The 12,204-nt window shown below is 38.3% G+C and overlaps 1 protein-coding gene and 1 long non-coding RNA gene across 3 annotated transcripts in view; one reads left to right on the forward strand and one right to left on the reverse strand.

The window, feature by feature from the left end:
• The window catches only part of LOC136268244 (kinetochore-associated protein 1-like), a 58,086-nt gene that overhangs the window by 6,140 nt on the left and 39,742 nt on the right, over positions 1-12,204 (forward strand). For both annotated transcript variants that reach the window (XM_066063524.1, XM_066063525.1), the window contains 22 exons: positions 865-963; positions 1,129-1,172; positions 1,229-1,346; positions 1,398-1,508; positions 1,562-1,648; positions 1,696-1,737; positions 1,791-1,852; positions 1,909-2,017; positions 2,207-2,350; positions 2,448-2,504; positions 2,559-2,633; positions 3,481-3,597; positions 3,960-4,103; positions 4,309-4,395; positions 4,464-4,567; positions 4,627-4,729; positions 6,242-6,298; positions 6,573-6,647; positions 6,866-6,982; positions 7,424-7,505; positions 7,745-7,827; positions 7,918-8,034. In XM_066063524.1, the coding sequence (XP_065919596.1) occupies positions 865-963; positions 1,129-1,172; positions 1,229-1,346; positions 1,398-1,508; positions 1,562-1,648; positions 1,696-1,737; positions 1,791-1,852; positions 1,909-2,017; positions 2,207-2,350; positions 2,448-2,504; positions 2,559-2,633; positions 3,481-3,597; positions 3,960-4,103; positions 4,309-4,395; positions 4,464-4,567; positions 4,627-4,729; positions 6,242-6,298; positions 6,573-6,647; positions 6,866-6,982; positions 7,424-7,505; positions 7,745-7,827; positions 7,918-8,034 (2,034 nt within the window). The remainder of the gene's footprint in view (positions 1-864; positions 964-1,128; positions 1,173-1,228; positions 1,347-1,397; positions 1,509-1,561; positions 1,649-1,695; positions 1,738-1,790; positions 1,853-1,908; positions 2,018-2,206; positions 2,351-2,447; positions 2,505-2,558; positions 2,634-3,480; positions 3,598-3,959; positions 4,104-4,308; positions 4,396-4,463; positions 4,568-4,626; positions 4,730-6,241; positions 6,299-6,572; positions 6,648-6,865; positions 6,983-7,423; positions 7,506-7,744; positions 7,828-7,917; positions 8,035-12,204) is intronic.
• Positions 11,120-12,189, reverse strand: LOC136268255 (uncharacterized). The gene is made up of 4 exons (XR_010706954.1): positions 11,767-12,189; positions 11,535-11,709; positions 11,363-11,442; positions 11,120-11,303 (listed from the first exon to the last, which is right to left on the reverse strand). It is a non-coding gene; the product is annotated as an uncharacterized lncRNA (long non-coding RNA).

Consider the following 12,204-nt stretch of genomic DNA (forward strand, 5'->3'; position numbering starts at 1 on the left):
ACCTGCAAGGTGCTTTCTCCTACTCCTGCTGATGTATTCCACTACTGTAGCTGCATTGCTTGCAGTCTTGGCGTTGGATGCAGCTACTGTATAGTACTAGAAGCTATCACTTGAGCTGCCATGACTATACTGTAGCTTGGGTTTCATGACACCATCTGAAATATGTGAATGCATGATTACCACGGGCCCCTGTGAGCAAGATGAACTGTCAAATTTAAATTCGTCAAATAGACTATTTGTTCAATTTGCCAAATCATGTCAAATTTTCTGCTTTTGCGGTATGTGAGATCTGGGCTTTCTTAATGTTTCCACTGTGCATATCAACGATAAAATATCTTAATTTGGCAAGAGTATACATGTACGTTACAAAATTTTTAGTAAACTGTCTCAATTTTTCAAAATTCATTTTATTGGTTCTTGGTTATTTATGAAGACAGGAAAAGACTGGAAAGTTTCAGCCTCTTAAGTTAAGTAGTGTGGGAGGTATAATGCTGGACAGTTGGAAGGTGTATTCACTGAAGAAATGTCATTGGTAATTTTTTTTCATCACCACGATGTAAATAAATATATGTAACTTGGGAACCTGTCTGTGTATGGAAAGATTTTCAAATTCCCCATGGACAAGCAAACACAAGATTTATTGATTGGTGTGTTGATTCAACTACTAAAGTGATAAAATTTGCCTGAGTTTTTTTTTGTGGAACTTGAAATTTTTAACCCATTGTTTTAAATGCACTATATATATTGTGCGTACATCAACAGTTTTCAAAATCCAGCCACACACAATGAGCAATACATTCTGTCCTTATGTACAGAGGGGGGAGGCTGTATATGTACGTTACTTAATTATAACTTTGTATATAGCTAGCTACTATCAACCTGGTGACCCTACCTGGGCTAGAGGTGGCTCATTCTGTGGCTGTGTCACCTACAGCCAGTCTGTGCGTTGGAATAATGTCAGAGGTGTGTCACTTGTCTGTATACACTACACCACCTATCTTATTGGGTGCTGTATATGTAGTGTTGCAGTGCGTTTGTGTGTTTGTGTGTTTGTGCATGTGTTTGCTTATGTGAATTAATGTAGGTGATAGTGTCAAATAGTGTTCATGTGTATACATACACTTGTAGGAATGTTTGCTGTTCACTGATTCTGATGGTGACAGAGCAAATGGGTACAGTGACATACAGTACACACATGGACACACATACACCACCCTCCCCCATACAGGTTACACATTTGTCAGCTAGTACTAGCCAGTGGCGAGGACAAGCTACAGAGACTAATACTACAAAAGAAGTTCACAGAAGCAGAGACCTATGCTCTCAGCAATGGCCTTGATGTGGAGGTACAATATTTCTTCATCACGTCATGGTATTAATGTCATGTTGTATTTCAGCTAGTGTATAAGGCTCAAGCTGAGTTTCTATTGGAAGCAGCCAGCAAATTGTCTGATAAAAGCATAAGTAAAAAAACAGATGAACTAATTGCTTGCTTAAAGAAAATAAAGGTGATATCTCTTTTTAAAAGATATTTGGTAATTTTGAATAATATTACTAACAGGATGTTCGGTATGTATGTGAACTATGTGTGACATCTTCGATGATGTCATATGACCTCACAAACACTTTGTTACAATACTGCTATCAGGTAACAACTACATTCCATACATGGTAATTTATCTGATTTATTGATAGTTTTCTGGTACAGATTCATCTCATGGTGAAATACATACAAAGGTCCGTGACATAGTTTGACATTTTGTGGTTATTTAATGTCTTTGTTGCTGCAGATTAGTGGAATTCTCCACAAGCTAACTACATTTCAGTTGGTTCATGGGGCACAAGAATTCAGGTGTGCATTTGCAGGACTTTCTAAGCCGTGTATAGTTTAATGTGGTGTGTGTATAGTGTGCCTGTGTGGCAGTCATTCTTGAACACCGGTGTGGTGGATGCTGTGAAGACATTACTACAGCAAGGTGACTTCTCTCGGGCTGCTTACGTCTGGACTACCTCACTAGTAAGTTTGAGTACACTGCATTACTGCATGTATGTTCAATTGCTGCTGAACTAACAAACACTAATAGAACAGTCAATGCAGGCTTATAGTCAAGAGATTCCAGTATGTTTCTCTCTAAAATTTCTCCCTATCAAGTCCTTCTTCTATGTGGTTGTGTTATTGTTTATATTATGTGACATTTGTTACTAGGGAGAACTATTAGAAGTTGTTGATACTGCAGTCATGGTGGATATATTGAAGGCTATTCCCGGCACTGCTTCTTCGCAGCTACTGACATCTTGGATTAGTGATATAATGTTGCCTTTCATCTTACAACAGTTACCTTTGATGTTGGTAAGTACAGTGGGTATATCATATAGGGAGACCTGTTGGAACTATTATAACATTACCATGGCTTATGTACATGTCAATTTCATGGTCTATTACACAGAAAGATTTCCTGTCTTGGGCAGAAAGTATTGTCTATGGTATGGAAGTGAATGAAAAGGTAAAAAAAATCTTTTTCACACATGTATGGTTTCCATCAAAATGATGTCGCTAGGAACAATGGCCAACCAATGGCCTCTCCATGGTTACTGCAATCCAGAGACTGCTGCACAGCTTCAAGTCAGACATGGTAAGTTTTACAACATATATATATATATAACAGTGTTTTCAACAAGAGTTTGTGTTATATTGCTTTTGAACTCTTGCTTTCATAAGCTAAGATTCTTTGTCAAGCAGAAATTTGTCTAACTCTTCTTGTCCAAACCATTTGAAGTGAAATAGAAACAACAGTTATTGTTATTTACTGTGTAGAACTCAAAATAAGCACAAAAACACAGATAATTATACATAAAACAGTTGGCCATATTCTCAATTTTTGGTTAACCAAAATATATTTTGCTCATGCAGAAATATACTATTATTAGCACTTTACAGGTGAAGGTCTGCCAGCAACATGTGCTGCAGCCTTTGAATTACCTAACCTAACAAGAACTGGAGACTTTAAATGATTACTTAACCTAGCTAACAGTAAGGTGAAACAGAAAACTGTACAGCTAACAGTTGAGATACTCTAATAGAGCAGTCAATTACTTTAATATGTTTATCATTACTACTTAACACTTTTAAAAATACATTGATCTCATTTTGAACCACTCACATGCAATAACATGTGAATACTTATCTTACTGTTAAAATAAGTGCACAGCTGTACATTACAGAAAAGAGAACTTTTCTAATGTGCTTCTCTCCTTGCCAGCTCTTGGATCTGCCCCTGCGTTCTTCCTTAATTTGGCATTTAGATGTTCTATAGTTGAAATTTGTTAGTATAGGCTGTGTGTTTTCATTCTACCACTCTAACAGAACACACCTCATTGTTTACTAAATGCTCTAATTGAACATCTTTTTGTTATGTTCGCATGTCTATTAGAACTGAAGCTTGTCTTTAAAGGTGCTTTAAAATATTTTGTGGACTGTAGTTTGTAGGGAGAGATGCATTGTACAAGTTATGGGAGGACTTGGTTAGTCAGCTGAGTGACATGTGCTACCTGCAGACGCAGTTCCAATTCTCAGTGTCACTGGCACACCATAGTAAGGTATGGGACAAGTGAATATACCTTAAATTGTTGCCTATGAGAAATGGTTGCTTGTATACAGTGTAACAAACTCCCCGAATTAAGAACACAATAGAAAAAACCTCCATAATAAGGGCAAACTTTGGTCCCAAATGGTCTGGTTAATACATTTTTTACCTCTGAAAGAAGAAAACCTCTATATTACAGTAGAAAGTGGCCAAAAATTCTGGGTCCCAAAATGTCCGTAATAGAGAGGTTCAACTGTAATTGTAAAACTTGTCATTTGCTTTCTGTTCAAATTACAATCAGGCATTAAAGATTGCCTAAAACTAGATTGTGGGAAGTTTAACTTGAACGCTTAAGCAGACTTGTTCACTACACAGGTCACCAGTGAGGAGATAGTGTATCAGTTGTTAGACCGAGTGACTGTTCCTGAGCTGGTGGTGAGTATTGTTGACTCACAAGTGCGACCGTACTGTGACCGGCACAAGTTAAATGTGGATGTTGTCTTGCTGAATTACGTCAGGGTGAGAATGTGTGGTGTGTCTCAAGAAATAGTTATGTTAGTTGTGACTATAAATATATACAAGCTTGATTGCATGAATTGATAAATGTTCATTCATAGTTCTTAAGTATGCTGGAATCTCAGTTGTATGTACAATGATTGTTCTGTTAGAGATTTCATCCAGCATACTGTTAGGTCTCTTGTTTTAGAGTTGTGTGTTGCTATAGAAACCAGGGAATCAGATGAAGTCTGCATCAGAGTTTGCATTGGAGAGGAAAATTGTAGCATTAGTGAAGTCTATTGGTAATAAACAGGTAAGAAGTGTATGTGCATGCGCGTGTGTGTGAATGCGCCCACATATTGCACTACTCCACACGTACAGTATCAAGTTAATGGTTGTATGGAGCTGGTCATACAGCCAGTTAGTAGATGGAGTAAAGAAATGGAACAACTGGTGAAGACTTGTCTCAGCTACTCTTGTGCTGGGTGAGTGACAGAGCAGCAGCAACTCAATGCAGCAACACTTGTGTGGTGTGTCCTCTTAGGATTGAGGAACTAGCAAGTCGGTACAAGTGGATGTGTTTGAAGAAGATCCTGTTGGAGTATGGTATTACTGATACTCCTTCTGTCAATGTTACCTGGAACCTGGTGAGGTTGATGGTTGTCCTATATGCTACTGTACATGCACATTGGAGATTATTGTGTATACTGTATCTAATCCAAAACAGCCAAGCTGTAAAAAGAGTGCGGCCCTCAAAATGGCTATGGTGAAAAAAGATGTGAAATCCAAAGTGGCGGCCAAGAAATGGCTGTGATGGTAGGTTAATGGTAAAAAATTTAATAACGACAATTCAGGTGAATTTTGTGCCAAGATTTTTCACCATAGCCATTTTGAGGGCCGCACTCTTTTTTTACAGCTTGGCTGTTTTGGATTAGATTTCACTTATTTTTGTATTTGTATACCCCAAAGCCGGCCTATGGTCGGCTTTGGGGTTTTTCTAACCTATCTTTTTTTTCTTTACCACAGGAAGAAGAAAACATGAAGCAGATGTTAAATACTTTAAACATTTCTGATTTTATCAGTAAATGTACAAATTATATATATAATACATATATTTATTACAAAACTCTACATGGTGGTTTCTTTGTAACTGAACACTCTACAAGGTGAGTCCTTCTAGCTGATCTCTCTACAGGGTGAATTGTTTGTAGCTGAACTCTCTATATAGGGCGATTTGTTTGTAGCTGATCTCTATACAGGTTACTAGTTTCTAGCTGATCTCTTGAATTCTTTTCAGGGTGACTGCTCTATTAGGATGACTGCTCTATTAGAGTATCTCGATCTCACACTTGCTACACCAAGTTGGATTTCGTGTTATAACTCCGTGGCTTTAAGTCTGATTCTTTTACACCATTGAAGAGCCTTTCTAAGATGATTACTCCATCTGTACAGCGATTTTCAAAGCATTATCCCAAGCGGTTTTTCTGGTAGGGGTGGCAAGTAGCCGTTTTTTATTAGCTAATCTCGATTGCATATTTGTTACACACTGTTGGTTTTTCATTGTATCTTCCTGGTTTTTAGCTTGATTTCTTTCAAACCACAAAAGGTTTGAGGTTCAATAGTTAACCTATTCACCCACTGATTTTCAGCTTCTTCCCATAAGCAGTTTACCCTGTAGGCATGACAACATATTGGTGTTATTTTTCGTGAATAATTGCTAATAACTCTTTGTCTGTTTATCGTATTCCAGCCAAAGTTGGTACAGAGATGCGCCTTTATATTCCCCTTCTGTGTGCCAAATTTCAAGGCAATCGGATATGGCGTTCGCATTTCATAGCAGTTTTTGTAAGTGTGCGAAAAGAGGAAGAAAAATAAGAAGAAAAACAAAGAAACTAAGCCAAATTTTGAAGTCGCATATCTCGGGAACGCTTGAAGTGATTTCGCTCAAATTTGGAATGTGGAGTACTGAAGTTGGAGGGCGTGTCCATAGCAAAAATCGTCTTGTTTCATCAAGATAGTACAGAGCTACGGAGGTGCAAAAATTGCGTTTTCGTTCTTCCTGTCAATATACTCACGGGTGTTGCGCGCTGGCTTCTTGGGCTGCACGACACACTACCGTGTGTCTTGATATCATGTGTGTTTGTATGTATCATCCACAGGTGAAGTTGATCAGGTACATTCTGAGGAGACCAAACTCATTATCTGATGCCCTTCAGGTGTGTAGTGTAGTGTAGTGTGGTATGGTGTAGTGTAGTGCATAATGTGCACATAATTACAGTTGGACTTTCAAGATGGACACCATTGGGGAATTTACGTAGTTTTGTCCTTTGTAAAGAGGTGTCCTAATTGTATATTATCTAGTAGTACTGTTGACTTGAGACCTAGGCATGAGAATATTCTTTATGAAGAGGCTGTCCATAATATCAGGATGTCCATTAAGAATGGCTCCACTGGTGTTTAGCTTATACATGTCATCGTGTATGTCCACAGGTTGCTGAACATTATCAACTACCTGAGGCTGATGTACACTATTACCACATTCAGAACCTCTTCTTAGCTGGAGAAGTAAGGAGATATAGATTTCTGGCATACCATGTTATTTGAATTTAGGCATTGTTTAATTTTGTCAATTTCATACAGTAAGTTAGTACTGTGCTTCTAGTGGTCCAGCTATAATATGGATATGCTGCATATTTTATTCAGTATTGTTTCAAAAAGTAGCGCTGTGCTTATATTGAGACCAACTGTTATCTGAATGTAAGACACTGTATATTTTCCACTAGTTCCCAAGTGCCTGGGAGGCTCTACATTCACTCAGTGATACTATTGGCTGTACTGTGTCCTCTGACCTGTTCACTAGCTCACTGGAATATGCAGCACAAGCAATCACCATCAACTGTGTAAGTGTGTGTGTGTGTGTGTGTGTGTGTGTGTGTGTGTGTGTGTGTAAAGTGTGTGTAAAGTGGGTGTAAAGTGTGTGTGTGTGTGTGTGTGTGTGTAAAGTGTGAGGTAGTGACAGTCAGAGCAGTGATCACAAGTTCTCATGCCCCAGCTACATCCATGTTTATTTCCTTTGAACAAGAGATTTATCTCACATTGCTCCAGTGTATCCTGCTGGGGACCTGGTATTAACTAGGGAAGCAAATGCCAACTGTTCTTGGCTAGCACATATAGTGTGGTTTAGTGGGACAGTCAAGTTCCTTAACTGTTCATGAAACTCAATACAGCTTCTATATGCATCCATAATGCACACAATGATAACATTGAGGAATTACAAGTAATAATACCCTGATGCTTTGCATAATTTGGACTACTTTATGGCATTGCTGTTTTCTCAACAGGGTACTGAGCACATCAGAGCTATCACCACTTGTGTACTATGTTTGGAGTACCTGAAGGAAAAGGGCACTACAGAAATGATCGGTACAGTACAGTCAGTCAAAAATGCATCACAGCCTTCTTAGAGTTTAGACAACCTGGGGTCTGCTATACCTAACTTAAATTCCATGTTTCTTAGAACCTGTCTAGACCACCTCATTGTATAGAAGCAATAACATAACTAGGGTGTGCTTTGTAAGGTCTTTAAACTTTGCTGTTGAAGCCCTTAGACCCTATAAGGTTCCCTTATGGCAAAGTCACAAATTGTGTTTTTGTATTGGTAGACTCTCTCCTGGTGTACGTTAGCCGATGGGATTGTAATGTGGATTGGTTTCTGCATCAGCTAAGATGTCTGCAAACCCTTGCAGTGAGTGATGTGTTTTGTTGTATATTTTGACTAGTTATTGACATAGTGCTTGTTGTTGATATATCACCAACATATGTTTACCCGGTACAGGAAAAATACTCCATCCACCTCTCTCTGGATCAACTGTCGGACAAGCATCATTGTACCCGACTGCTAGACAAGTTGACAGAACAATATCTGTCACCTACATCTTCACCAGATAATCAGGTAAGTATCCTTAAGAAATTATTTTTGGATATGAAAAGTAGTTTACAATGAAGAAAGCGAATTTACAGTACTTTATATAATAGTTAGATATCGAAACACAGGGTTCTACGGAATTTAGAAACCCGAAAGGCCCTGTGTTGTGGTGCACAAGCAAAGCAAAGGCGTTACTACAGGGCCTGAGGGTTTCTAAATTCCGTGGAACCCTGTGTTTTGATGTCTAACTAATTTACACCACAGCTCATTGTTGTACCTTCACTGCTGCTTGTTGTACCTTTACAGCTGCTTGCGACACAAGAAATTTGTAGAAACAAGCCCAATACACTTCCCTGTAACTTGTAACGGAACTTGCTATCCAGTTAAATGTCCATGCATTTGCAATGCCAATGTGCCATGTTTTGTATCCTCTATTGAGACATGAATAAGGGATCTATAGGATTTAGACACCTGTAAGTAACCAATGAAATTCAAGTATTTCACCTTGTTGTAATCTAAAGATTAAATATACAATGGCTATATTTCAGAGGGTTCTACTGCAAAGAAATTGCCAAATAAATCCAAAAAAAAAAAAATGGCCTTGGATATTAATAATATGTGACCGAATTTTGAAAAACCATCGATATACACGCAACAGTACTTTTGTAATAAAACGCATTTAAAAACTATGGGTAAAAATGCAAGCTCCTGAGAAAAAAGTTACGTAAGTTTTTATCGCCTCGCTGGTGGGCGAATTAAGCCGCCAATGGATAAATCCTGGGCTTCATCATATTCGCCTGTCCATAAGGAGTACAAAAATCTTTGTTTTATCTCCATACACGAAAAGATTCCAAAGTTACAGACGTTTGTTTACGTTGCGGTTACGAAAGAATTTACCGATGATCGTTTTTCAGTGAATTTTCCTTCCTTCTTGAACAAAGAAGCATGCCTGGGGCAAAAACTATACCTTGGTGGATGCACAAATTCATGGCGAACACAGTGAGCCAAGATTCAATTCCGTACGTCGTTGTATCAGTAAGTTATGATGTTTTATGTAAGTGCCTATAGATTCTTTTGTCTATAGCTTCTGTGTATATCAAATTATTTGCTCGTCCAGCTGTCTAGTGCTGAATTTCCAACGCTGCTTAACTTAGGAAGCTGAAACTTGGCTAGTCCATTCCTCTGTCCCTGTAGAAAACAAAGAACAAATAATATGCATTTTGAAAATTGTGCGGATATCGACAATTTTCTAAAATTAGGTCACATATGATCATGAAATTTTTGCAAAAAATCAAGATACTCTAATAGAGCAGTCATTCACACACATCATTTGAAAATATTTTTACACAAAAATTTCTGTCAAATTTTTTTGCACAAAAATAAGCGGTATTGATGTCCTTACTAGTAATGTTTTTGGTAACCAAATATTATAAATGAAACTTTGAACATTCTTTAACATTAAAATTTAGTACAGTAGGACCTCCATTATCCAAACATCTGTGTGCCAGTTCATTAGAAAGTGAATTAAACAAAACCCATTTGAAATTGTCAATTACTCTAATAGAACATACACATATTGACAAAATACTCTAATAGAACAGTCACCGCTACTGTTCGAATAATCAAAGTTCAGATAATCAAGGTCCTACTATGGAAACATAAAGTAACAAATCAAATGACTAAATAGTTTCTTAGTTGACGTTCTGGTCACAAAAAAAAATATATATATATATATAAATAAAACGAAAAAGGTGGGACAATCATATAAATAGTAGCAAGCGTTCATACTATTTGTACAGTGGAGAGTGTCTAATTGAAATATGTCCACTACTACTAGTAACACCTCAGCCTTCTCTTAGGATGGTAGTGTAAGCACTTCAGAGTTGTCTGGCACACTCCTATAAGTATAATTCTTTAATATGGTTTCCTTGCGTGGAGAAGATGCATAAAAACCCTAATTCTGATAAAGGTGATTTTTGGTCTGCTTACCATTACTAGCCTTGGTTGAAAGCTAAATGGTACTTCACACAACCCTAAAAACTCACTTGTGATTTGTACCTGTTTTATCTGGTGTATATCAAATGGTACAAAGGCTGCAGCACATGTTGCTGTCAGACATTCAGTGTTGGCCACTGTAAAGCTTTGATCTTGCATCACTGGTGTGGACAAATGTTGTGAAGGAGCCAGTTGTTTCAGATGGCATTAATGGAGTTTCTGATACACTTGTTGCTGATTTATGTGTTCGTGGAGTTTGACAGCCACAAACTGAGGCATTACTTGATATAAGAGTGGTAGACACTGATGCCTGGTCTTACAGCAGTCGCTCAACTTTAGCTGTGTTATGCAGTGCTGAAATGGAAAAGAAACACAAATATACTCAGGCTTGTTTAGATTGCTTACACCTCTCTGTGTTTCAATTGATGGTTTGTTGGGAAATGAAGCTACTGTAACTGTTTTTGTTCGAAGACTTAGTGACTATTTGTCTATGAAATGGGAACATCCTTATAGTATTGTTACTCACTGGATTAGAGCTCACCTTTCATTTGCTATCCTTTGAGCTACATTGTTTTGCATGCATGCGTGGCAGTCAGAGTTGGGGAAGTTACTTCATGAAAGTAATATATTACATATTACTTTTATATCAGTATAATATATTACAGTTGCATATTACTTAGAATACAGAGTAACTTAAGGTGGCGGTCAAGCGGCTATCAGGCGGCTTGCCCAAGTGGAAGTCATACAAACTCTAAACCGCATTACATAATTCATTGCGTAATAGTAATAATAACCGTAGACGCCCGCTGTGCCATTAACAAACTTTATGGAGCCATTAGCGCTACCGTGAAACGAACTGCCATGATCAGTAGACCTTCGGGGCCTGAACGAGCAGGAAAAGGTAAGGGGATGGCTTACATGCGCATAGGGTCAGTGGTTTTGGCGGTACGTATCAACAATCGAATTTGTGAGATGAGTAGAACATCAAGAAGACAGAAGCGATCGAATTGATCATCTAGGTTAACTGTTAGTCGAAGAAACGCTATAAACGCTAGATGGAATAAGCCAGCTACATCGCCACAAGCAATCAATTCAATTCACACGTCTGGTGAAGGTAATCAATATTGCATCAACACATTAATTAACACATTAACATTAAAATAATTACTACAGAAAACATGAGTACTAATGAAGGTGCAGATTCTTCACAGATGGACAGCAGCACCTCTACCATAAGTCAGAACACCTCCACTGACCTTGACGTCACTACTTCAACTGTGAGTCCTTGTACCACACCACATCTGAAAGGCAGTAGAGTTATTAGCTTTGAGAAATTACATGATGCTATTCTCACCATTACCTGTCACAGTACAGCTTGCCAGTCTGTGGTTGAATTGATAGGTGAAGTAAAACGTGAAGGTCTTGGTTGCATTCTATTAGCTAAATGCAGCAAATGTAGTGAGGAGTTCAAAATAAGATCATGTGACAAACTAGATTTAACAAGGGAGGATGGTACAAAAAGGACAACGTACCAAACAAATGTAGCAGCTGTGATGGGCCAGATGTCTACTGGAGGTGGATGTAGAAGCCTGGAAGAATCCATGAGCATAATGGGTGTACCCTCACTGTCAAAACCAATGTTTATCGACATTGAAAGATGTTTAGGATTAGCCTTTGAGGACTACCTCACTGAGTTAATGTTGAAGGCTGGACAGGAAAAAAAGCAAATAGCCATACAAAATGAAACACAACATCATGAATTACCTGCCATCAGTGTCATTGTTGACGGTGGGTGGTCCAAAAGATCACATGGCCATTCCTACAATGCCAACTCAGGTGTTGGTGTTATATTTGGTGCTGCAACAAAGAAACTTCTTTATATAGGAGTCCGCAACAAGTATTGTGCTGTTTGTTCCATCGCAAAGAAAAAACAACTTACTCCTCCTCAGCACAGATGCTTAAAAAATTGGAGTGGGTCATCCACTTCCATGGAAGCAGATATCATTGCAGCCAGGTTCAAGGCATCAGAGTTGATGCATGGTCTCCACTACACTGAGGTGATTGGCGATGGTGACAGTTCAGTGCTTCATACTGTTCAGACAACAGTACCATATGGTAGAGATGTAAAAAAAAGTAGAGTGTGCCAACCATGCTATCGGGGAAGACTTGAAAGACTATCCAACTTTTTGGGGACGTGGTGGC

Source organism: Dysidea avara, chromosome 10 (genome assembly GCF_963678975.1).
Source record: "Dysidea avara chromosome 10, odDysAvar1.4, whole genome shotgun sequence".
In the NCBI taxonomy this organism is placed as follows: Eukaryota; Metazoa; Porifera; class Demospongiae; order Dictyoceratida; family Dysideidae; genus Dysidea; species Dysidea avara.